The sequence below is a fragment of the Acipenser ruthenus genome, chromosome 3, assembly GCF_902713425.1.
Source record: "Acipenser ruthenus chromosome 3, fAciRut3.2 maternal haplotype, whole genome shotgun sequence".
Classification (NCBI taxonomy): domain Eukaryota; kingdom Metazoa; phylum Chordata; class Actinopteri; order Acipenseriformes; family Acipenseridae; genus Acipenser; species Acipenser ruthenus.
The window spans coordinates 37,962,430-37,990,323 of NC_081191.1; the positions used below are offsets into that span (position 1 = coordinate 37,962,430).

The 27,894-nt window shown below is 38.2% G+C and overlaps 1 protein-coding gene across 9 annotated transcripts in view; it reads right to left on the reverse strand.

Annotated features, from left to right (window-relative positions):
* LOC117394353 (sodium bicarbonate cotransporter 3-like) overlaps positions 1-27,894 on the reverse strand; it is a 105,136-nt gene that overhangs the window by 60,919 nt on the left and 16,323 nt on the right. The window contains exon 1 of one of the 9 annotated variants that reach the window (XM_059012890.1): positions 24,772-24,957. The exons of 6 other annotated variants lie outside the window; for them this stretch is intronic. In XM_059012890.1, coding sequence (XP_058868873.1) covers positions 24,772-24,807 — 36 coding nt within the window. In that variant the 5' untranslated portion in view covers positions 24,808-24,957. Of the gene's footprint in view, positions 1-2,047; positions 2,960-12,752; positions 12,829-24,771; positions 24,958-27,894 lie in introns of those variants that run through there. 2 more of the 9 variants (XM_059012888.1, XM_059012892.1) reach the window with 2 other exon arrangements.

A 27,894-nucleotide genomic window follows, 5' to 3' on the forward strand; every position in this document is an offset into this window, starting at 1 on the left:
CTTTACATTACACATTTTAAATGGTCATTTACCGTTTAAACTATTATGCACGGATTCAATGAAAAACTAGATTTAGTATTAATAATTCACCTTTATATATTACTTATTTCAAATCTGACATTTACATTTTTGGTTAATTTTTATGAATTTTTTTTTTTTTTTTTTTTTTTTTTTAATCTATGCTACTCTGGATTTTCATTTACAGTTTAAACCTTTATAGCCTTTTTCTAAATGAGTGAAGTGTTTTATAGTGATTGATGAACACCACTTTGTGTGCAATAAAACAAAAGTGACATTTAACATTTAAGTGAAGCAAAAATACAGTATGTAACTAAATTAACATTATGATTAAACTGTAACCACCATAACTAGAAAAATATAATAATAATAACAATAATAATAATAATAATAATAATAATAATAATAATATACAGGATGAACTTCAGTTAGGAGTAGTATTTCCAGCACATGCATGTACTGTATGCTTTGTGATGGTATTACCACAATTGTTCTGTCTTATTCCAAGATGCAAGCCAAGTGACAAACTTATATCCCCGTTTTTAGTTTCAACTGACCCACATACTGTACTGTACGGTCGCTGGATAAGTGCCCACTAATCCCTTCTAAGACCAGGCTCAGACAAGCTAAGGAACTTTCCCATTAGTCTGGGTAGCATAGTGATATTTAAAGTCTTCTAAATGTATTTTAAAAGGTGACAAGTGCTGGGCTTTTTCCATTTCCCCCCTTTTAAAATGGGGGGCTAAGAATAAACTGCTGTGTGCTGTGGACTGAAATCGGGATTTAAATTAAGAACCTAGAGAAGTTAAATAGGGAAGACCAAAATGATAAATTAAAAATCAAACATGTTCATTTCAAGGACCATAAGGAGTCAAGTATATTTTTTAGACCCTGTATAATTCTAATAAACTGGTACAGTGTTTGTGGTATAACTGAATGGGTTAAAACAAGCTCCTCTCTTAACTGAAAGAGTTCTTCTTGGCCATTTGAAAAGTACAGAGAGTCTGCCGATCATTCTTCTCTTCCACATTCCTGCGGTCTGTTTTAAGGTTCTGAATCATTACTGTACCTGTAACAATTCCTGAATCCTATTCTAGCCCAATATTTACAATGCTTTACTCACTTCATTGAATATAGATCATGAAAGTACAGACAGAGGCGAAGCGTAAACACAGACCAGAATTGACACATCATACTGTGTACTGTATTACTTGCATGGATGGGAGACGAATGTAGAGAAGAAAAAAAAAACAAGAAATACAAAACAAAATGTAAACCAGGAATAGAACAGAATGTTACTTTGGTGCAATGTGTCATGTTTGTTGTGCTTTAGCTGCATACAGTACAAACAAAATCAGATGGATGAGTTGAGTACAATACTAGCATAGTAGTACTATACAAGTATTAATATCCATGTAATCAAAATTCTAAGTGTTTTGTTCAATGTATTTATCTGCAACACACACATAAATACAGGTGCCATCCTCCTGCTGTGGGTATTATAAATATGCAGTATGTTCGGTATCAATACTGTACTGAACTGTAGCAGTTTTTTGTTCAGCCCTCATCACGGCAACCTCCCTTTCATTTTAATAGGTTGCTCTCCACCCCACCCCAACACAACCCAACCCCCACTCCCTGTCCCCGTCGATTTAGTACCACCTACCTAGAAAATACACCACGCATTAAGGGTTACAGTAAGAAGCCACGGTTTTAAGTAAACCGTCACAAGTACAGTACCACAAATGTTGTGCAGTGTTTTTTTTTAGTTTTTTTTTTTTTTTTTTAAAGTCAGTTTCTCCTCCTCCCATCTCAACCCCCCCTGCTCTGCTGTTAAACCCTCTAGCAGCTGCCAGTCCTTTATTCTAGGGGGCAGGACCACCCCAATGCCACAGCTGGGGGTCTCACTAAATAATTACAGTGCCTAACCTGTCACTACACAGTCAAATACACCAATTCAGAAGACAGAGAAAAAACAAAAAAGATCCAAAACAGAAGGGGGTTGCTTCTGAATGAATCAGTCACTTACCAGCATGTTTTTAATTAGGAGATTAATGATCAAGGTCCCAAGAACTCCATTAAAAAGGTCTCTTGGTGGCAATGTGTCTGTTCCCTGCTGGGAGACCTTTCATTACTGGTAAAGGATCGCACTTCCCCGACTGTCATCACTGTTGTAAAAAGCTTTTCATTTGAGTTCTTATCGAAGTGGCTGATTGTGTGGTGCCGACCACAGTGGCAAATCAAAACATAATGCTTTGAATTTACTCTTTACTCAGCTGGTGTACTGTACCAAGTGTAGTAAGAAAGTGCTGCACACCTTCTGCAAAAAACAAACAGTCACACAGCACATGTTGGTACAACAATTAAAAAAAAAAGTCGTTGCCTAAAGTACAACATACATTCCTGTACCGACACAGGTGCTGTACGAGTGCCTGTGGCCAGGGTTGCAATCCCTGTGAGAAATATTTTGGGTTGATAAATAAATCTTGATTACCAAAGCATTAGTATAATGCTCTCATGGCTTTATTTTGTAATTCCTAATGTAGGCTACTTTTTTTTCCCCCTACAGGTAGTCATTTAAATTATTATTCAGATGGGGGGGGGGGGGAGATGAGACACACAACATTTCTAATTTTGCCTTTTGCACACCATATTGCTATACATTTCTCTGTCTAAATCCAATTCCCAGCAATTGTGTTTTGGGTTACCACTCTGAGAACCAATTACATTTTTATTTTTTTTTATTTTTATTTTTTTATGTTTTTTAAAAAAAGACTAGGAAAATAGGAGTAACTTACTGATATGCAAGTATGCAAGACATTAAAACAAGCTGCCTGTACTACTCCTGGGAAAAGCACATAGTATCTTTCCAAAATAGCTCTGAAGGGTCAAAAGTACATGTGGATGAGAAAACTATCAACATACTAAACCCTACATGTTGTACCAGCTGAGACTGGTGTGTGTTTTTCAGAGGCTTAGACGAAACTAAATAAATCCAAAAGAAAGTTTTACAGTACTGTAGTACTTAAATATATCATTAAACATTTTCTTCTCAACTTTAAAATTAATACACATCATGTGCTCAAATCAAACTACTGGTACTTACAACTTAATTGGAAACCCAATTAACACAATAGATTTGCACATGCACATCTTGCAGCACAAAAACAAACCCATCTGAACTGGTCATCGGTTACGCCTACTACAACAGTAACTGCAGTACTGCTACTGTATGTATAACTGACTAACTACAGTACTACTGTACTATTACTACAACCGCACTTACCACGTAACCTGGCACGGAGCAACCTCCACACCTCGCCCTCTCTCAACAGGAGTCCCCCAAGGGTCAGTCTTGGGTCCTCTCCTGTTCTCTCTCTACACCCGCTCCCTGGGCCCCCTCATCACATCCTATGGTTTCTCATACCATTTCTATGCTGATGATGCTCAGATTTTCCTTTCCTTCCCCACCTCTAACTCCACCATCCCCTCCCGTATCTCTACCTGTCTGTCTGCTATATCCTGCACTCGCACCACCTCAAACTCTACCTCTCAAATCTGACCTCCTCTTCTTTCCCTCCTCCTCCTCCCCCTCCTCTGATCTCTCCATCTCCGTTCCTCTGGAATCTACCACACTCTCTCCCTCCTCCTCAGCTAAGAACCTCGGAGTCACCCTGGACCCCTGCCTCTCTTATTCCCAGCACATTTCCACTCTGGCACGCACTTGCCGATTCATCCTGAGCAACATACGAAGAATCCGATCCTTCCTCACCAACTACGCCACCCAGCTCCTGGTCCAGGCCCTGGTACTCTCCCGCCTAGACTGCAACTCCCTCCTGGCCTGCCTCCTCAAGACTCACTTCTTCAGACAGCACCTGTAGAACTCCTCTTTTCCCTCTGGACACTTATCACTCTTACTTAAATGCGCTTTACTTGCTCTTATCTGCTCCCTATTTTACTGCATTTAATCCTGTACTTTAGAGTAATGTAATCTGTCAAGTGTCATTTAATCTGTAGTATTTTGTATTTAATTATATCTTGATGTAACTATCACTGACACTTATCTGCTCCATTATTGAATCGTATTTTGTCATATACTTGTACTTGCTAGATCCAAAGTCATTGTATTTTATCTTGCTCTTGATTGTATTAATACTTGTAGTGTGATGTTGTTTACGACTGTAAGTCGCCCTGGATAAGGGCGTCTGCTAAGAAATAAATAATAATAATAATTACTGCTGCTCAGGATGCATATCTTCAGACAGCGGGGATATAAAATCACTCAGCATTTGCTGCTTAAAAACTCACTGCACCCTGTTTAATTATCCCGTTTGAACCTTTGCAGCACTATTTTAGTGCCCTACATCACTCTGGTGTTGTATTACAGTGCTGCAGTACTGTACGCTATAGGCTACCCTTTCAATGACTGTCGAATCATCCATTTCATCCAATTCAGGTTTTAATACAAGCTTGATTAGCCACAGTGTATTAGATAAGTTACTAGCCATAGTAAAACCAGGAATCTATCAAGCAGCTATGCAATAGGAGTCTTATTTCCATCCCTGCAGTACACACAAAGGTTTATTTGCTTTACAGCACTTAAAAAGGTCACTTCAAATGCCTTGGATTCCCACCATATCTGTAGTGTACTATAAATAAATACAGTATGTAAAGTTTGCCCTTACTGTAGTGTACTATGAATACAGCTACTGTATATATTTTGTAATGCCAGGTAAAATATAACAGTGCTGTGAAAGTATTTACCCAGTCTGATTTTCTGCATTTCTGCACATTTTTCATTGTATTTGGTCAGATTTTTTTGTGGGTTGTAGTAGTATATAGAGGGAGTATGAGAGAAAAAATGACACCAAAGTTTGGTGCTTCTTTCATTTGTTTGGTGTGCAAGGTAATCAAACACGCAATCTTCAGGTGTGAAAAAGTTATCCCCCCCCCTAGTTAACTCAACCCAATTAAAGGGATAATTAGGGTCAGCTGTTTGAGTACTTAGGTTAACAACCAGGCCTGATTTGGGCCAGCCCTGCCCAATATAAATCTGACTAACTTTGGCCCTTACCATCAGAGTGAAGTTGTCAGCACACAGGTTCTAGAGGCACATCATGCCACGAACAAAAGAAATTCCTGAAGACCTCCGGAAAAAAGTTGTTGATGCCTATCAGTCTGGAAAGGGTTACAAAGCCATTTCTAAGGCTCTGGGGCTCCACCAAACCACAGTCACAGCCATATTGTCCAAATGGAGAAAGTTTGGGTCAGTAGTGAATCTTCCCAAGAGTGGCCATCCTGCCAAAATCTCTCCAAGAGCAAGGTGTAAAATCGTCCAGGAAGTCACAAAGAACCCTAGAACAACATCCAGGGATCTGCAGGCCTCTCTCGCCTCGGCTAAGGTCAGTGTTCATGACTCCACCATCAGAAAGACACTGGGCAAAAATGGGATTCATGGCAGAGTAGCAAGGCAGAAACCAATGCTCACTAACAAGAACACGAATGCTCGTCTCAAGTTTGCCAAAAAGCACCTGGATGATCGTCAAGAGTTCTGGAACAATGTTCTATGGACAGATGAGTCAAAAGTGGAACTTTTTGGCCGACATGGGCCCCGTTATGTCTGGCGAAAACCAAACACTGCATTCCACAGTAAGAACCTCATACCAACGGTCAAGCATGGTGGTGGTAGTGTCATGGTTTGGGGATGCTTTGCTGCATCAGGACCTGGACGCCTTGCCATCATTGAAGGAACCATGAATTCTGCTCTGTATGAGAGAATTCTACAGGAGAATGTCAGGCCATCCGTCCGTGAGCTAAAACTGAAGCACAGCTGGGTCATGCAGCAAGACAATGATCCGAAACACACAAGCAAGTCTACATCAGAATAGTTGAAGAACAAGAAATTTAAAGTTTTGGATTGGCCTAGTCAAAGTCTCGACCTAAACGAGCAGTTCATGCTCGAAAACCCACGGAGTTGAAGCAGTTCTGCATGGAGGACTGGGCCAAAATTCCTCCACGGCGCTGTGAGAGACTAATCAATAACTACAGGAAGCGTTTGGTTGCAGTTATTGCTGCTAAAGGTGGCGTAACCAGTTATTGAGTCTGAGGGGGCGATTACTTTTTCACACAGGGGCATTGGGTGTTGCATAATTTTCTTTAATAAATAAATGAAATATGTATCACATTTTTGTGTTAGGCCTATTTGTTCACTCAGGGTCCCTTTTATCTAATATTAGGTTTTGGTTGAAGATCTGATAACATTCAGTGTCAAAAATATGCAAAAATGCAGAAAATCAGACAGGGGGCAAATACTTTTACATGGCACTGTATATACTGTACAGCAGCAAGTTCTTAACTGTATCTTAAAACCTTTTTTATTAGGATGCGAAACAAAAAGGAGCACAGCTTAACCCTAGAGCACCTTGACAATAAAAATATTGTATGCGGATTAGTTGTAGAGCGAGTTATATATATATATATATATATATATATATATATATATATATATATATATATATATTTATTTTTTTTATCACAGCTTCAATGTCACGGTCTGTGTTCAATTAGCATGAATGACACAAGACAGAAACCAGGGCAGTATGCCAATCCAACAGCTTCGAGACCGGCACTCAGAGATTGATCACGTGGAAGTGGCGTGTAGCTAGATAAGATTACATGCCCTTGTCACCCACCTTGCCATCACATTAATCAGATGTGGATGTATTCTTCCAGAAACTTTCCCAGAACACACTCGCACACCAGCTACCTCCTACAGGACTAGTTTTTTTTTTTTTTTTTAAATTGGCATTACATATCTGCATACAGTAAATAGCCTACTCTACACATCATGTTGTGAAGCAGGTACAATTTGCACTTTATTTCCATGGCCACAACATACAGTAGCTGAACATGTATAAAAGAAATGTTTCTCCATTAGCACATTGAAGCAATTGTACTGCATTTTCAAAAGATTAGGAAAAAAACTACAATAAACACTTAAAAGGACAGGTACCAAGAGCTGGATTATCGATTTACCGTAATGCAATTCAGATGACAATGATCCTGAAATTGCATTGGCAAGCATCAAGCTCTACAACAGAAATTCTATACCATAAAAACCCTGGTTTAGTCTGTGCTGCTATTCATTTTTCACACTTTACTAGCCTGGATACAATTTTAACTGGCCCAATAATAAAGTACAAAACTGCATCACCCTGCTCGGCAAGTTAATAGCAGAGTAATGTATTAGGTTGTGTAAAATATTATTGTGTTTTTATATACTGTTATTTTTGGCTTCAGGAGTTGCTACGGCGTCAGTAAAATTTAAAAAAAAAAAAACTCCCTGGTTTTCACTGTGGTAAACTGGTTATCCTAAACTACATGGACAGTGTGAGAAACTGAAGCTCTGGTAGAGATTTTGGTGAGACACCAAAATATTGCCGAACTCAACAAAACTCACAAAATAATAACATGTTCAATATTTTCTCAAATTACTTTGTTTAATAACGACAGGAGAACCATGCAGAATTGCATAAACTGGATTCTCTTACTGTAGACATTCAAGAAATGTATTAATTAAATCAGCTAAGTGTTCCCCAGTGCTTTCTTCCACAGAAATATGTAAGAATCTAAAACATGCTATATTAAAAACCAGCAATACATCAATAGCTGCCATCTTTCAATATGCCTTGCAGGATATTATCAACATCCGGTTCACACCATATAAACAACTGAGTTCATTTGCAAACTGCATTGTGAACACAAACAGACATGAAAAAAACCAAAAGGGAAAAAAAAAAAAAAAAAACACACACTAGCTTGCATGCATATTCTTTTATGATGGTTTTTCATTTCCTTATGTTTAGTAATGTGTACGGTAACCAAAGAGAGCCCACATCTCAAATAAAAAAAATGGCTAAGCAAACCCTTTAACACACACACACACACACACACACACATTGGCGTGTTTGTCAGAAAATACTGTATTGAAGATTTTAAATTGTATGTGTACAAACGATACTCGTTTCTTTACAAGCAAACCCGCAACCGAGCTGTTACCATATGGTAACAGCAATGCTACAAGGTTAACAGATTTATACTAATCCTAATAAACACTATTCAAACAATAATCATAATAAAAAGAAATTGTTCTCAGATCGTTGTCGCTTGGAGCCTCTCCCAAATCAGCACCACTTACTGCTGATACGAACGAGTCCTGTAAATATTGTGAATGGCATTTCTGACCTGAACACACTGTATCCCAAATCAAAAAGTTTGTCCAGCTTCCATGCACGTATCTGGGTATTCATCGGTGCATCTTTTTTCGCTGCAGTCACAGCAGCAGACAAACACCTGCTATCTTGCGAACTATTACTGTGAGACTGGATACAAGGGCAACTAAATGTTGAATTCCCAACAAAAAAGCTGCTGCTTTATCTGCAAGGGTGGGTAACTGACATTTGTTTCACTGTCATGAAGCCAGATTAAGTCTTTCTTCCAATCCATGTTTTTAAAAATGGGTCTGTAAATTAGTTTTTTTTTTCAACTTTTTGGCACACTGACCCACTTTCCTGCGTTCATGAAACAGAAGCCATGTGCACTATACTACATATATTATACAGTTAAAAAATTACCGGCCTAGTTGGGCCTGTGGTGCTTCATAACTACCGGCCAAACTGCGATCTCTACCGGCCCCATGGTTAATGTTGAACCCTGCTTACTACATTGGGTTCTGTTTTAACAGAAACCATACTGTACATTGTGCTTTCCATGTCATCTACTGTAAGGTAATTCTAGCTGCAGATAGACAAGCTTCCTTCTTTGAATCCTAAAAAAAAAAAAAAAGCACTTTTCGTCAAATAATCTTAATTGCCTGTTTTGCTTTTGTTTCCTGTTTATTCTTTAAAATACATTTATTTAAAACAAAACTACAAATCAGGGCTCCAGACAAAGTTTTTGCCTTAGGAGCCAATGGCTCCAGGCCAAAAAAAATTGGTCGCCAAATTCAATTGCTTAAATTGTTGAGACACTACTTGTTAAGACACAACTTAAGACACTAAAATGATACTAAAACAGTAACTTAATGCCTGTATTATTATTATTATTATTTATTTCTTAGCAGACGCCCTTATCCAGGGCGACTTACAATTGTTACAAGATATCACATTATACATTATTTCACATTATACAGATATCACATTATTTTACATACAATTACCCATTTACACAGTTGGGTTTTTACTGGAGCAATCTAGGTAAAGTACCTTGCTCAAGGGTACAACAGCAGTGTCCCCCACTGGGGATTGAACCCACAACCCTCCGGTCAAGAGTCCAGAGCCCTAACCACTACTCCACACTGCTGCCCTACTCACTTCTTTGTTGCCACATTCTGCCGAGTGGTTAATCTATGCAGCTAATGACTGCAATTAACTCAGCATGTTGATATTTTAAATATTTTGTAAGTGTTGTGTCGAATTGGTGACGGCACCTCTAATTTTATACAGCTGTAACATGGGAAATAGCATGTTGCAGCTCCCATGCTTAGTGAAGTCCTGATCTGACAGCATGTACACAGACAGCTCTTATGATTACATGTTACCGTTTATTTTTCAGTAAAAACAAGTTTAAATTGCAGTGAGTTGGTTCTGCTGTTTACGATATTAAATACTAAATGTTTACACAACACTTGTTTGGTCATCGTCACGACTATTTCATGAAACTGGGATTACCGTATTCTGCTAATACAGCTCCTATCTTCGCTTACAAGCATTTGTTGTTATTATTAGTGTATTTGCTACCGTCCTTCTTACACTTCAGTTTATTAAATTCATTTCACCCCCCTTACAGTCTGATGTCATAGCAGATTCATAAATACTGACACATGCTTTTAAAAGGGAGAGGCAGCATTTGAGTTACAGGCACCAATTCATCTAACCCCAAAATATTTTGCCACATTAGCAGGCTGGAGCCCTGCAAATAATAATAACAATAATAATAATTATTATTTCTGCGCTTATAAGCATTTGTATTCGATGAAATTCTTATTAGTATATTTGTTTCCGTTCTCGCACTTCAGTTTATTAAAACATGTGATAAAGCGCATTCATAAAATATTGACACATGCTTTTAAAGGGAGAGGGCTGGCAGCATTTTTGTGTTACAGGCACCAATGTGCCTAACCCCAAAGAAACAACTGTTTACATTTTTTGTTGCCGCATTTGCAACCATTTTAGTCCCAGTCTGGGGCCCTGCAAATTCGAGCCTTACACATTTACACACAGCATGACTCTTGTAGATCATGAGGCGAGTCCACACTTGATTTTAAACCGACCAGAGCAGGTTGAATTTCGCCATCACCCTGATGAGATTATCAACATTAATAACCCGCCTCCGTTCAGCTTCCGTTGGACAAAAACACCCTTAAAACAGTGATTGGTAGGTGAGGCTGTTAGAGTACATGCTAATAAATTAATATTCTCTAATCAGTGTAGACACAAATTAATTCATGTTCATGTTTATTAGCAATTTTACTTATATATACTGTATATATAAAAAATTATATATATATATATATATATATATATATATATATATATATATATATATATATATAGCTCTGGAAAAAATTAGAGCCAAAGCTGCCCGATTCCAGCCTTGCTGAAGCACCCCCAGATCATCACCGATCCTCCACCACATTTCACAGTGGGTGCGAGACACTGTGGCTTGTAGGCCTCTCCAGGTCTCCGTCTAACCATTAGACGACCAGGTGTTGGGCAAAGCTGAAAATTGGACTCATCTGGGGGTGCTTCAGCAAGGCTGGAATCTGGCAGATTTGTCTTTGTGAAGGACGCATGAATCAAGCCAAGTACAAGGTTGTCCTGGAAGAAAACTTGCTTCCTTCTGCTCTGACAATGTTCCCCAACTCTGAGGATTGGTTTTTCCAGCAGGACAATGCTCCATGCCACACAGCCAGGTCAATCAAGGTGTGGATGGAGGACCACCAGATCAAGACCCTGTCATGGCCAGCCCAATCTCCAGACCTGAACCCCATTGAAAACCTCTGGAATGTGATCAAGAGGAAGATGGATGGTCACAAGCCATCAAACAAAGCCGAGCTGCTTGAATTTTTGCGCCAGGAGTGGCATAAAGTCACCCAACATCAATGTGAAAGACTGGTGGAGAGCATGCCAAGACGCATGAAAGCTGTGCTTGAAAATCAGGGTTATTCCACCAAATATTGATTTCTGAACTCTTCCTAAGTTAAAACATTAGTATTGTGTTGTTTAAAAATGAATATGAACTTATTTTCTTTGCATTATTCGAGGTCTGACAACACTGCATCTTTTTTGTTATTTTGACCAGTTGTCATTTTCTGCAAATAAATGCTCTAAATGACAATATTTTTATTTGGAATTTGGGAGAAATGTTGTCAGTAGTTTATAGAATAAAACAAAAATGTTCATTTTACCCAAACACATACCTATAAATAGTAAAACAAGAGAAACTGATAATTTTGCAGTGGTCTCTTATTTTTTTCCAGAGCTGTATATATACACACACACACACACACACACACACACACACACACACACACACACACACACAGTACTGTGCAAAAGTTTTAGGCAGGTGTGAAAAAATGCTGTAAAGTAAGAATGCTTTCAAAAATAGACATGTTAATAGTTTATATTTATCAATTAACAAAATGCAAAGTGAGTGAACAGAAGAAAAATCTAAATCAAATCCATATTTGGTGTGACCACCCTTTGCCTTCAAAACAGCATCAATTCTTCTAGGTACACTTGCACAAAGTCAGGGATTTGGCCAACCTACCTGCCGAGTTCCTTCAAAAACTGAACTATATATATATATATATATAACACACCACACAGACCACAGTAATCGATACAGGGGTCACTGTGTCAATAATTGTATCGTCAAGAAAAATATCATGGTTCACGGTGTGAATCTATGAACTTAGCACACCCTTAATGAATTATGGATACAACGGTTATGATTTTCCCAAATCGACATTGACAAACAATTCCGAACCGAGCGATAGCAACAAACGAAAAATCAGAACCGAACATTTTTGGCTAATGCCAAGCTCAGGCATTTACTGTGCCTCGAAAGAGTTCTATGATGACAAACAAATGAGAAACACAAATGTAGCCGACAGCTCTGAAATGTGTGTTCTGCCTTAAATTAGTTTTCACCGACAGTCAGTGTGAATCAAGAGTACACACTGCTTACAGACATTGCAAAATAGTAATGTCTTTATTATTACTTTGCTAATATTTAGCATTGCTATTGTATAGCCTTCATAATAATAATAATAATAATAATAATAATAATAATAATAATAATTTATTCAACAAGTACCGCATGCTGTCACCAAGTACTATATTTTCATATTGTATATAAAAAGAAATCATCCTAACATTTTCCACTTTTAAAATAAATGTTGTCTACATACTGTCCTGTCTAGCAAGTACTGTAAAGCATTAACAAACTTTAAACTATCCAGCATGTCATGTTTCTAATATATTTTTTGTAAAGTATCTGCAACAGTAGGTTTTCAAATGACTGTTGCTGCAGAGTACAGTACATGACATGACAAAAAAGGAAGGTCGAAAAGTTAAAAACCAACTGACACTTTAAATCAATTCCTTAAAAGCATTTATACTGCAATACAACAAATGCAAGCCATAAATAAACATTGAACAGAACCATACTGTAATACGTCTTCCCATTTTCTCTGAAAAAGTCTGCCTTGAACCCATTATCACAGCAGAGGTCCTATTATCCAACAATGTCTCTGTTTGAAATGAACTGCACTAAGTCACTGAAGAATGACACTTTTAAAAAGCTCAAGGGCAGGCTATATCAGGAGCTGAAATATCACGAAGCAGCTGTGTCTAATTGCAACACGGCAAAGTAGTGATCAGAAATACCAGTCTGAAGGTTCATGGCAGAAGGAGGCAGCTTCACAAAATGATCCCAGTCCCTACTGTGGACATGCAGTTTATAGTAATAGAACAACTAAAATAAAGTCAGGGGAGGAGGGAATTAACATTAAATAACATAATGTCGTAATTCTGTTTGGGTAATTGCCAAAAGTAATTACCCAAACAAAGCCTATACTTGTGTGAGACATTATGAATTGTAGTAGAGTGGCAGAAAGAATAATAGATGTCAGCCCAAAAACCCAGCGCAGTACTTTTCCTTTCTGACTGAGGGCAGAGGAAAATGTAATCATGAGTCTGAAGCCAGGGGCTCAAGACCACATTTACCAGCATACAGACTGAGATTGGCAACACCTGTGCTGATTGAGTTAACTGGTTGCAAATTGATCATTTCTAAGATTGCCAGCTGTATATAAGCTCTCCTCACAAACACATTTAAAATACAATAAAAAGTATTGCATGTGAAAGGAAAGATTGGTTTTGGATCAGCAAACAGATTAGCTGCCTGATCTTGTTAGCAAGGTAACCAGAAGGAAAGTTTAATAAGCACTCCTTTGTGAAGTTAGGCTTTTGTTTTGTTTAAATACAGGCACCGCCCTGTTTTACACCCTATTTGTTATGGAAGTACTTCTTTTATACCAGAAAGACTGTGAACGGTCCAGAACGTGGCAAAGCAACCCCTACTTTGCCACATATGGTGGAGAATGCAGGCAGCTGCACACCGTCCTCTCTGTATATTTAAAAAAAAATTTAAAAAAAATAATTAAAGATTTGTTGAAAGCACTGGTACAGGCCACTGTTGTACAGCAGGAGACCAACCATCTTCAGCAGGGTCAAACTGCCCAGTTCCTGCAGACACATCAACAAGCCCTTGCAGCACAGCAAGAGAGCAGACCTACAGGACCTGTCCCAAAAGCTAACGGCCCCAGGTGTTGGCCTGTCAGGGTTGGGAGACAAGTGACCGATACAGGCAAATCATTACAGAAAATGACAAGGGAGGAGGACGTCTAAGCATACCTCACGGCATTTGAATGGACTGCTAAAAGAGAGGGTTGGACTTGGAAGCCGACCATGCCAGGGACTATAACCACTGGCTGGGAGTGACCACTGCCGTACCTGCACAATGTTTCCACAGGTAGAGTTTTCAGCCCGAAAGACCAGCCCGGTCCCAGATTTTCGACCTCATCCACTAATGCAGACCTGCGCTAATGGGAACGCTACTTGGTGACCGGAGAGTTATTATTTTTATTATTATTTATTCTTTTATCAAACTCCTCAATAATGCGATCCAAGTCATTATTTTATTACTGTAACATCTAAAAAAAGCTCTGAAAATGTCTGCGATATTCTTTGAGCTCTGGATGCAGAAGCAGCTATCTTGTTTGTTTATGTCCGTATTATCTCTGTGGTGCCGGGACTATCTTTATTCCTCAGATACGCCCCCTTTTTTTTTGGCTTCTCTCGGCTCCTATCGGTCTCACTCGGCCATTGAATGGTTTTCTCGGCTAGAGACCTGTTTTTTACGTCTTTTTGATGATGTTTGACAGGGTCCGGCATTGGACCGGAAAGGGAAAATTGCAATGTCAGACCAGGTCCAACATAGGACCGCAAAGGGTTAAACATTCGACTACATCTGCCTACCATCCACAAACACACGGATTAGTAGAACGTTTTAATAAATCATAGCAAATAAACCGAGCAAAGCAATACGAGATGGTAGGAACTGGGACTATCTATTACCCTACTTAATGTTCGCCATCAGGGAGGTGCCGCAGGCTTCTACGGGGTTTTCTTTGTTCGAATGAATATATGAAAGGCATCCCAGAGGTTTGTTAGACATTGCCAAGGAGACATGGGAGTCTAATCCTTACCGTAGTGTGATCGAGCATATAAGTCAAATTGGGGACCGGATTACGGCTGTCATGCCCATCTTTCGAGAACACATAAGGCAAGCTCAGGAGGAGCAACGGCACTCATATAAATCGGTCTGCTATGGTCAGGATTTTTCAACCAGGGGATAGTGTTGGTGCTAGTGCCCACAATAGCAAGTACATTTTGTGCCACCTGGCAGGGCCTCTACAAGGTAATGGAAAGGGTTGAGGAAGTTAATTAAAAGGTTAGACAACCAGGGAGGAGGAAGCCAGAACAAATCTATCACGTCAGTTTACTGAAGGCATGAAAGGACAGGGAGTCATTAGTGGCCCTAGAAATAACGAGTAACCCTGCCAAAAAAATAAGAGAACCCCAGGTAATTATAGCCAACAGCCTATCGGAGTCGCAGAGACAGGAGGTAAGAAAACTTGTGGTTAGACATAGGGATGTGTTCTCTATCACACCGGGGAAAACTAATTTGATTGTGCATGACATTGTGACTGAACCAAGTGAAAAGGTGCATTTGCCGAGGCTAGAAGGGAAGATATCAGCCGAGAGGTCAAGAAAATGGGCATGATAGCATGATAGAGGGCATGATAGCATGATAGAGGAATCGTATAACAAGTAGGCTAGCCCCATTGTCCTGGTGCCAAAACCAGATAGAACAATCAGGTTTCATGACGATTAGCGGAAATTGAATAACTTCTTAAAATTTGATGTGTACCCAATGCCCAGGATAAATGAGCTGATAGACAGGTTGGTGACTGTCCATTGACCCTGGACCTAACTAAAGGGTATTGGCAAGTTCCCCTCACGATACGGGCTCTAGAAAAAAACTTTTTCTTCCCCGGAGAGCTTGTTTCAATGTACGGTCTTACCATTCAGGTTACACAGTGCACCAGCCAAGTTCCAGAGGATGATGGACCGAATATTAAAACCTCATAAAGGAATATGCTGCTGCTTAATTAGATGATGTCATTGTGTATACAACCCCCACAGGATTTAGCGATTTTTGGTCAATAACCTTACCCAGTCACATCTGTACAGTAAATACAAATTTAGAGCTACTGATTTGAGTATAATAAAGTACATCACACAATATGTAAAAGACAGACGGAAACGCATCTCCATACATTACAGTATTGCATATCTCCAGATTTTGATACAATAAATTAAGCTAAACAATGGCATTCAAGTTTCATCACAATTAAATAATGTAGGCATGCCTCTGCTCCACTCTACACTATATCCTCACACTAGGGATAATACTTGTTTATATGTTTATTATATCACCTACCACTAGTTAACATAGTACATTGACCCACAGTTACTTACTTAACATTGTATAACGTTATAGATCAAGCAATATACATTACTGGTAGTTGTTACAGCTTGCAAAGTACTTTGGTTCCCATGAATAGCATAACAAGACAGCCTTTGGATTACACTACAGTATACTGTATTATTGGATGGAGTATACAGAAATATTTCTTTGTAATCAGTATTATTTTGCGTGATCTTTGTTGATGTAAAATATGCAGTGAGCTACTGTAACTAAGTGTATGTACAGTATTGTAGCCTACTGTATTTGAAATTGTCAAATGTAGAATGCTGTCAAATATTGGACAATATGTATGCTCATTCCAAAGCTGTCATTTTTCAAAAGTGTAAAGATATATATTTTTTTCAAATGTTATTAAATTATTGAACTGACCAAGTTTCTATAAACTTACTGCCAAATTACAGTACTTGGAAGGAATACATAAAGTGACTGTCTATAAAGCACGAAACACATAAAATTTTGACAGAGGCATTTTTTTGTGCAAATATCCCTCTTGAAAAATTGGACAACCAAAAGTTATGTACATTTTCAGAGTGTAGCAAATAGTGGAGTGATTTCTTCATCAGCCCAGCTGAGACATGAATACCTACCTAAAGTTGCAGAGTACCACAAGCAGGAGGAGATTATGGAATTGGTAAAACAGTCAGGTTGTTTATCAGTGGTCACTGACAAGTTGACTGATGCCCAAGATCAGTATGGGTTACAAATTGTATTTGTTTTGCAAGACATAAATTGTGAACATGCATCTGAAGTACTAGAACTGAAGCTGTCCTTGCAGATACACTTTACCTACAGGCTGTTAATTACAACACCGTTTCACAAGCTATTGTAAAGTGCTTGAATAACATTGACGTTGATTTTGATGATGTCAGTGCATTTGTCTCTATATTTGACATTTAAAAAAATAATAATAATCTGTACACATAATTTATAAAATAGTTCTGTGCACATTCTGAGAAATACAACACTTTACCTGTGACACTGCCATGAATATTAAAGAATTTCTGCGATTTTCACAGGGCCTTAGCCATGATCAACCTCTTCAGCAACATTAGTTTATTATTGAACATAGAAGAGTAGTTCAGAGATTACAGATCCCTCCAAAGTTTTCGTACACTGTGTCATACATGCTCACTGCGCTACCATTGCTGGAAGTGTCATGTGAGCTGTTCAGTGTGTATCAACTTCAACCTCCGTCTCCAGCTCCTGCCTGTCACTCAGCAGTGAATGCACGCACCCACACGGCAGATGGCTACCCCGTCACAAGCATTAATACCCTGCATCTTTCTGAACAAGAGATTTAGGGGAGCTCCCTAACAAAAGCTGAATCTCAAAACAATAACTGTGTGAATACAGTAATTGTTACAGCTGTGTATAATGGCATTTAAAACAGGATTCATTTATCTGCCTTTTTCCATATCTGCCCTTACTCTGGTCCCACCGCAGTCGGACACGCGACGGACTGCTGGACTTAAACAACCTCGGGACAAAACGTGTGCAACTGGCTTGATTCTGGAACCAGGACCGCTGCATTGAATTTTACTCCTCAAGCAAAATAAATTTAAAAAAAAGCATTTGCTCTAATTTTAATTTATGTAAACATTAACACATATATATATATATATATATATATATATATATATATATATATATATATATATATATATATATATAAAAATCAGGGTTCTCCCCAGGCCTTTTCAGCCGGGCGGGGCGCCCGGCAAAGTGGCTGTCGCCGCCCGGCTGAAAAAGAACCCAATCTGCACATCTTGCAGATGCTACTGTGCCTTTAATAATAAGGACTGATTGTGCTTCTAGCAGACGAGATCACTTGCGCGTTGCTGGGTGAAAAAAAAATAATCTTGGAACCACATGACAGCTGTGTTACTTCTGACACAACATTTAACCAGTCAGGGAGTTGAAGGGCGGGTTTTGTGTGTTAAGCACTTCAAGAGGCTAAAATGTTAAAAAGACTGCTAAAATGATAGCCAATTATTTTCAAAGCAAAAATAGTGACAATGAATGGAGGGTTTTCAAAATAAGTCGGCGATCGGCGCAATCCACCACCTAATACTATATTTGCGCCGGCTACTTTGTGTATAGCGGCTGTACTGGATATCAGCTATCAACACTTGTTAGCTGATATACAAATGCTTCAGTGCAGATGTGCTGGATTATTACACTCCAGTTTCATGCAACAGTTATGATGGTGACCAAACGTGTGCGAGTACTGTTAAAATGAACAGTTGCATTAAAAAAAAATGTAGAACAGCAAAAAACTAAAATAGACAAAATGCCCATAAAACGTAAAATAAAGAAATTTAAATGAAGCAATAAGCTAATTTAACTCCAATAAACCTACGTTATCTTTTCCCAGTCAAATCGCAGAGTGCCTAAATAAGAACGGTAATTTACCATAATAAAAAAACGTGTTAAAAAAAGGCCGAACATAAAAAAGCGCAACCAGATAGTCAACGAAAGACAACACATTATTCAAATTCTTTGTCGTATTATATATTTGATGTAAGGCAAGTTTATTTTTCCGTTAAAAGTGCTCCCGGCTATAATGTTCTGCTGTCTGGCTGTACAGAATTCCTGGGGAGAACCCTGTATGTATACACACGCACATACACATATATATATATATATATATATATATATACACACACACACACACATACATTATATATATATATATTATATATATATATATATATATATATATATATATATATATATATATATATATATATATATATATAATACACACACACACACACACACACACACACACACAGGTAGAAACTAGAAGAGGTACATTTTATGATTTAGCAAATGCAGATCAATTCTCTTCAATAAATAGGGAATTTGTGTCAAGTGGCTTGATATGCAAGTACATTTCTTTGGATTACTAATATTAATTAAAATGTAGGTCTATTGTGCGTTACAAAAAATGGTCCCCCTCTAGATGCCAGATTGCACAGCCGACAGGGGTTCCTGGTAAATACAGTAGTAGCAGATTGCTGCTCGCACTGTGCTGTCCCCGGTTTTTAATCCCTTCCCATTCACAGCAAATAAAAGAAAGTCAAGTTTAAAAAGGCTTCTCTGCACACTGATCATTGATGCTCGGTTTGCTTTAAGTGGGTCCCTCCAGTACAGTAGGTTGCTCATTTAAGAATAACAAAAGGTTAAAAGAGGTTGCTGTTCAAGTTTAGACTGGCTTCAGGCAAGGAAACTTAGTCAGTATTTCGTAAAACTAAAAATAACTGAATCTTTATAAAATTACAGTAGGCAAAGCTTCCAACTGGAAAGGCTGAGGGTACTGAATTAAGTTAGCCACAAAAATAGTTTGTTCTTAAACTTCCTGATGTACTTGTTGAAATACAGTAGTCCACTGTGTTTAACTAGATTCCTTTTTCTTTGTAGTTTATACTGCATGACAGGGCTCTTGAAATAATCTTTAAGGTTGTATTAGAAAACAAAAGGCATATACAGTCAACCCTCTTTATACCGTCTGGTGAGTGCCATGGGCAAAAACAGGCAATAAGCGAGGGTGGTGTTATAGTGAGGGTCATAAAAAATAAATAAAAAAACACACACACACACACACACACCCTATCTATGTTTGCAATAAATTCAAACGTTTTATTTTGTTAGTTATACAATTACAGTATCTCCCGGCCATTTTAATAAAACATTAATCTTTAATACTACAGTACTAGTTCTTAACAGAACAGTAGGTCTACTAGTGATGTTTGATCATCTTTTCCTATCTGTATGAAACATACATGGTTACTTTTGAGGAACAGTTTATACTTAAAAAAATAAATAAATAAAAAATAAAACACTCATTTAGTGTCAAATCACTCAAACAACAATTCCATAAAAACAAAGTGTACGATTTTTTTTTTTTTTTTTTTTTTTTACTGTACTGGTCATTTGAACATTTGTGGCATGACTGTAAGCCTGCTGAATACTATCCCCCATTGAATGATGCCATCTATTTATTTCAAAGCAATTTTTTTTACTGTGGTTTTTAAAAGTCACTTATTTTAGACTGTGTCAAGCCTTTTTCAGGTTAAACAAAATCGACCCATTCCATCATGGTATGCCATTTGTTTTTATCCATTACAATTTCTCCAATTGTCCTTCGATTAACAGTATGCCTCACTTAGGCGAGAAAACATTTGCCATGTCTTGCTTTTTTATTTTCAGATGCATACATGCAGATTTTTTTCTTTTGCTCTGGTGTTAAATGTAGGGTCGACTCACCATTTTGTACTTTCTGTTTTGCTTTGCGAGCGAGTGTTGATGACATTGGTATGAACATTGTTAACAACGAATTAGGAAAGCGAGTCAAAGGTTAACTGCATAACTGTTTTAATTGGCCATTATTATTTCGCTGGCGCTACAATAAGGGAAACTACAATGCTTATATTTAAGTTTGCTTGGCTTGGGAAGCTGGCGGATGGCGGACGGTGGGGTGGCGATATAACAGGTAAAAATTGCATTGTTTTTATATTGGTGACATTTGTTCAGAGAGAACAGCTGGCAGTATGCGAGGGTGGCGTTGTAAAGGGGGAGGTATAACGTAGGACAACTGTATGTTTAAAAGAAATCATCATAAATACACTCTAAGGACCATGGAAGAAAACAAATAAAATAAAACTCAAACACACGCTGGGTTTCAATCCTCCAGAACAGGGTTTCCTGGGACTGAGGCTTTGCTCAGTATTACTGTTTCATCTCGGCTGGCTGCTATCCGTGAACTATTTTTAATACAATAGTATAGTATGCAACCAGCTTGAGCAATGACCTTGCAGATGATCTCTTTGAATGGTCAGAAATAAAATCTGTGTGTGATGTAGATACGTCAGTTATGTAGAGCAGGGCTTCTCAAACTCGGTCCTGGGGACCCCCTGTGGCTACGAGCTTTCAATTACTTAACTAGAATCTTAATTGAACTGATAATTTGCTTAGTTATACCTTTTTACTTGTTTTCAGCTCTTAAACAGTTGCATATTTCAAGTTAGCTGTAACATTTGATAAGTAATTTGAACTGTAACTGTTTAAGAGCTGAAGACAAGTAAAAAGGTCTAATTAAGCAAATTATTAGTTCAATTAAGGGTCTAGTTAAGTAACTGAGAGCTCAGTTGGAATGAAAACCAGCAGCCACAGGGGGTCCCCAGGACAGAGTTTGAGAAGCCCTGATGTAGAGTGTGAGATTAGACAGAAACGATCAGTGCATAAAGGGCCACTGTGGCAGAATAGGGGGAGAAAGGAGAAAAATTGTAGTCCAAGGAGGGAGCGGCAAGATTACAACCCCCAGAATGCCACAGGAGGGAGCCAGGATGGGGTTCACCTGGCTCCAGGCTGTAATCATTATCACCTGCCTGCAATTATTTAAACCAGCAAAAATGTTTGTGCAGGACAGTCTCCAGTCTGTGTGAAACTAGGCTGTCGCGGCTAAAAAAAAAAAAAAAAAAAAAAAAAAAACCTGTGTGGTTTTAAAGGTACTGTGTGAACCTTTGTTGTTTTGTTTGTGCTTAATCTTACTGTGTGTTTTGAAACTGGTAAACAGCTTAGCCGTCCAGTTTGTTAGTTTAGGTTCCTGAAAAGTTTAGTTGGTGCTCCTGTGTGAATTAGGTTTTTGTTTCTGTTTTGTTTTATCTTTTGTTATTTGCAATAAAAAAAAAGGTTTAAACAAAACACTTCTTGGGCTGGGCTTTAGCCTCACTGACCAATACCCAGCACAGCACTGCACAGCAGTTACTCACCCAAACTCTCTCTCCCAAACAAAGGATCTCTGGCTTCTATACAGCTGTGGCTGAAGCCTAATTAATCATCAATTACTCCATTATTCACTTCCAGCCACATTCTCATGTGGAGTTGGCAGGGATAAATTAACTCCTTCCCTGCCAACAACACATCCCCTCTGCCCTGTCACAAATGTTCTAACATGAAAACCCTTATGCGTGAGGTAAGATTTTAGGTGGCTGTTATCTTATTCAGCTAGAAGCAAAACATTGAAGGCCATATTCTTCACACGCTGAGTCCTGTGAACAACAACAGTGGTGCACTGACTACTGATTCCCAGTCAAAACCTGCTAGTGGAAAGTCCTATAAATTTGCTTATTTGCTTAGGCATGCTAAGAATGTGGCTACTGCACTACATGTACAGCACGTCTGTAAGATCTCAAGTTACCACAATAGAATCCTTTGTGACAGTCTATTATCTATTGCCCTAATGAGAGGTACAAAACGAACATTTTAATGACGTGCAATAGAAGGCACACAATGATGCCTGATTTGGTATACTTCACACACGCAACTTGCATAACTGGAAACAAGTAGAAAAAATAACTTATGGACATCCCAGAATCTAAAAACAAACCGAGCCTAGAATACCTGTAAGGAAATTATGGACCCTGGACCAGACAGTCATTTAGTTCACCCCCAAATTGATGCTATATAGATCATACACTAAAGTACAGACCCTCCTCCTACTAGTATGTTATATTCTGCAAACCACATTTACTTTAAAACCAGGAAGTTATTAAAATAAACTGTTCATGTAGGTGTTGCATAAATTATGTGTGAACAACAATATGTACCCTGTATAGGGGGAACACTTAACATTGCTTAAAATATAAAAAAAACAAGCACACGCCCAGGGGTCCCATATTAAGACAACGTGGAGGGTGGACATGGTCATATATAACACATCAGAACTTCTCTTTGTTAAATCATTTCCTGAAAACACAGATATCTGCAGTAATGCCAGGAAGCAGCTTTGTAGGCGTGTGCTGTAATGTGCCGTAGAGTTTAACAGAACATGTGTTTTACTCCTGTATTAACTGTTGGATGGACGGTTACATTTTGAATTACTACAACAATGCTGCACTTCAGGGTCACTGGTTGAAATGGGAAATGGTTGGGATTGTGCATATTAAGCAGAGTACTGGCGATACAAATCATCTGTGCCTGGGAATCTGAGGGTGTGTGTTTTTTTCTTAATACAGCATAAACCTCCATTATTAGCAATACCAACTAAATTGTGACACCAATGCACCACACCCCTGTAGTCTCATCTTAATCCACAGCCATAGGACAGATAGTGTTTTCTACTCTGTAAAACATAAGTATCCAAAGCAAACAATTACAGTAACTCTAGTGTAGGCAAAAATACAATCATAGTAAACTAGATTCCAAGCTCTCACTTACTGTAGTCGTATGTATTAAACAGCCGCATTGCCTCAGATTAGGAGACAGTGTGGTCCAGTGGTTAAAGAAAAGGGCTTGTAACTAGGAGGTCCCCGGTTCAAATCCCACCTCAGCCACTGACTCATTGTGTGACCCTGAGCAAGTCACTTAACCTCCTTGTGCTCCATCTTTCAGGTGAGACGTAGTTGTAAGTGACTCTGCAGCTGATGCATAGTTCACACACCCTAGTCTCTGTAAGTCGCCTTGGATAAAGGTGTCTGCTAAATAAACAAATAATAATAATGATCACACTGTAATACTTTCAATCCCTGAATATGTGGTTTAAGATGAAACAAATACGCACATGCGTTTTACACACGCACACAGTGACCTTGATATATTGGCAGAGCTATAGTATCAGATACCCAAGAAAGAGGCATTGCAATTTAATCTGTTTGTCCCATTCCTGTCTTTTGTGGACTTTTATAGTAAAGTGCTTAACGCTTAAAAATACATTATAATTTCTATTATTTTGGTACAAGCACTGTGCAGATGTCTTCTGTGTACCATGGCTCACTGCAAGTTCTACTTTGCTCTTTAGTAAGGTGCTTCAATATAAATAAACCAAAATAATATCTGGAAATGCTGCAATTACTTTTGGACAAACTTTACAGACTGCATTTCTTCTACAGTGCAATCAATATGTGATTAATTAATTCTGGGACACTTTATAAAGTGCTCATATTTGTACTGATTGCACCTTATTATCTTGTTCCAAACTGTGTGTGTATCCTGAAAAATACAACCATTGAACAGCCAACCAAAAAAAAAAAAAAAAAAAAACACACACACACACACAACACGCCTTACAGACCTATACCATGCAGCTTTCATTTAAAAAAAGGTAGTCTTTTAACAACATGCAACTTCCTATAAAGATCCTATTCAGTGTGCCGCCTGCCGTATTAATCAAGATGAAGAGGATCATCACAGATTAAGAGTGCCCCGAACCTACAGCTTAGGACAGCTCTATTTAATTGCATAGTTTTAGTACGGCACGTCAGCAGAGAGACCGAGAGACATGCTTAATTCCATCCGAGAATCTTTCACTATTCAAAACTACTGTGCCAACATTAAAGCAAGCCTCCTCCCCAAACCCTGGGGACAGACTAAAAGCTATGCAACATTGTTTTATTTTTTTTGTTTAAGTGACATTACAGACATCATTAATCTCTTATCTCCAACCCTCCTCCCACCCCTCTTCCCCAAAAAAGAAAAGGAACAGACCAAACAAAATAAATGTTCAATGAAATAACTAAAAAAGGAAATATACATAATCGATAGATAGAGCAATGCAGGAATTTTACATACGGATAACAGATTGCCTCCTTCACAGCTTCTCTCCATAATGGTAATAGCTTCAAAGCAGCCAGACTTGATGTGCGTTTATGTTTCCAATATACACAACACGTCTCCTGAAGGTCTCACTGGCACACACTTCGTCTGTCTCTGCCTGCGTATGTGTGTACGTGTGCTTGCAAGAATGAGTCTGTGTGTCTCTGCTGTCGAATGCTCTGCCTTAAATCAGATGTACTCCTGCACCCTGCTTCTTTTTCAGCAGCCAACCAAGAGCCTCCAAAAATATTTAATATTCTGAGCCAATAACCAGCACACACAGAACACTGGGAACATGAACGCATGCCTTCCATTCCAGCTGGGAAGAATTCAGTATAAAAAAAAAAAAAAAAATTAAGAACAGCATTTTGGGACCAATTTTCACAGGCAAAAGCAGCTGAAAACTGGACTGCAAGACTTATTGTTAATAATAATAAGTAGGGCGTCTGATTTTCGGGTGAAATTCTTTTCCAAATTCGGGTGAATGCTTTTTTAAAAATCAGGTAGAATTATTTAATGAACAAAAGCGGGTGAAATCAGGTTTTATATATAAATCAAGAAAGAATAAATAAATAAAATATTTGGGTAGAAATCTGGTTTTATTTAGAAAGAAATAAACAAATGCTTAAGCACAAAGTGAAAAGTCTCACACACACACACACACACACACACACACACACACACACACACTGTATATGGAGGCATTTCTCTGTTCCAATCAAGTTTTATTTTGTAGTAGAGTTGCAAGTATAATTGCACACAGAACATACAGGAAAACTAAACAACTTTACTCCATGCTGTTTTACAAAGAGAATCGATCGACTGTTACATCTAAATGCTCTTGGCTTAAACACACACTCATAAAACAAATAACTAAGAAAAGTGTGCAAAAAAAGCAAAAACCTTAAAGCTGTATTGCTGTAATTTTGAAAAATCTAATATACAATTACACTATGAAGCCACATTTTTCTAATAGGTAAATCAGCTTACCGTCATCGACGCCAGTTCTGCTCTGTTGCATTTGAATCAGACAATTGTGCATGTATTTATTCATATACAGTATGTGCCTATTCGGGGAGTTTTGGGGTTTAACCCGAATGCAGAAAAAGCATTCGGGGGTGGGGGAGAAACTGGGTTAATCAGGCGCCCCAATAATAAGGCAACACTGTACTGTATGCCCAATCATACAGTAAGCACATAATAAATTTCCATAAGTGTATATAGGGCCCTATGAAATCAGTTTTATTATTTTGAATTTCCGGATTTATTTTTTCCTGATTTCGGATTTTTCGGTTTTAAAAACCTGTAAATTTGTTAGTTTGTTTTATAACCACAAGTGTTTGATACATTGACAGCAATGATGAAGCTAGAAATGCATGAAAATACAATGGTAATAAATGGTTTTAATCAAAGTGCTTTCAGAAAAAAGGGTACAAATTGGCACAATGTGATAGAAACAAACTAGGAACATTGTAAATTTAAAAAAATAAATAAAAAAAAATTAGGCTTTTTTTAGTAGTTTTTCTTTTCAACACAAGCTTAACTATACCATTTCAAATATATAATGTTTTCAATAATAATTAATGACAATGTAAATAAAAGCCTAAATATTTTGATTTATTCTAATTTAATAAAAAGGCACTTTAATATCTCCCCGAGAATGTTGGAGAAAAAGTGCAACAACCAGACCCTACTTTCTGCAGTAGTCATTACAGTACTATCTGCTCAGAATAACTTACAGGTAGTCGTTCCCCATATTTCAATCTTTTTAAGCTGCATACCCCTTTCCAAAAAATGTAGTCCACCACGTATTATTTTTTGTTTTTGTTCTTGAAAAAAGGCCTGCCCACTGTTTTAAACGGTTTAGTTTACACATTTACAAAAAAAAAAAGGGAATGTTGCAGCCTTCGCACTATTTAGAAACTGATACAGCTGGTACTGTGTTATAAGAACAAATCTGTTATCAGATTCAAGGATATTACTCCTGGTTTCCTGAAGAGATTGGCAGGTCAATGGGATTCTCAGATTCCGTACTGTACGGCCACAGTCCAGCTCCAGCGTCTTTCTCAGAGTCCTGTGCAGTAGTTATGGCAAGTTTCCACCTGCAACTGGACAGAGCTGAAAGCAATTGGTACTATAAACTAGTAGAGGTGTGCACATCGATTCACACGGTGAGCAGTGGTATTTCTTTTTATGAAATGATTACCGATACACCTTTTTATAAAAATGTTGTCTGCTAACAGAAACATGAGCATGTATTCATTTGTGTCTATGTTGAGAATTAGAGAATAGTATTTATTAGCATGTACTCTAGCATCCTCACCTACCATTCACTGTGTTCAGGGTGTTTTTGTCCACCGGAAGCTGAGCGGAGGCAGGTTATTAATGTTGATAATCTCATCAGGGCGACACCAAAATTCAACCTGCTCTGGACGGTTTAAAATCCACTGTGGACTCGCCTCATGTTCTTGATAAAAGTTACGCTGTGTGTAAAACGTGTAAAGACTGAATTTGCAGGGCTCCAGACTGGCAATAAAATGTTTGCAAATGCTCCAAAAAATTATGCCTCTCCCTATAAAAGCATGCGTCAATATGAATGTGCTAGGACGTCGGTATGGGAAAAAAATGCATATCACATGTTTTAATAAACTGAAGTGTGAGAAGAACGGCAACAACAACAACTTAATTGAATACAAATGCTTGTAAACGCAGATAGGTGCTGTATCAACCCCAGCATAATATGATAACCCTAGTTTCATGAAACAGTCGTGACGATAACCAAACAAGTGTTTGTAAACATTTAGTATTTAATATCGTAAATAGCAGAACCAACTCACTGCAATTTAAACTTGTTTTTACTGAAAAATCAACGGTAACATGCAATCATATGAGCTGTCTGTGTACATGCTGTCAGATCAGGACTTCACTAAGCATGAGACCCAGTGTTCGCACTAGACCGCGCCAATGCCCCCTTGAAATAATAAATGTCCTGCTGAAATTCTCTTAACGCGCCCGTGTGTCCCCCTTCCCAGACCAGACGCAATACCAATGCGCAGTAAATTAATGCATTTTGTATTAACATGACATGTCTGACGACAG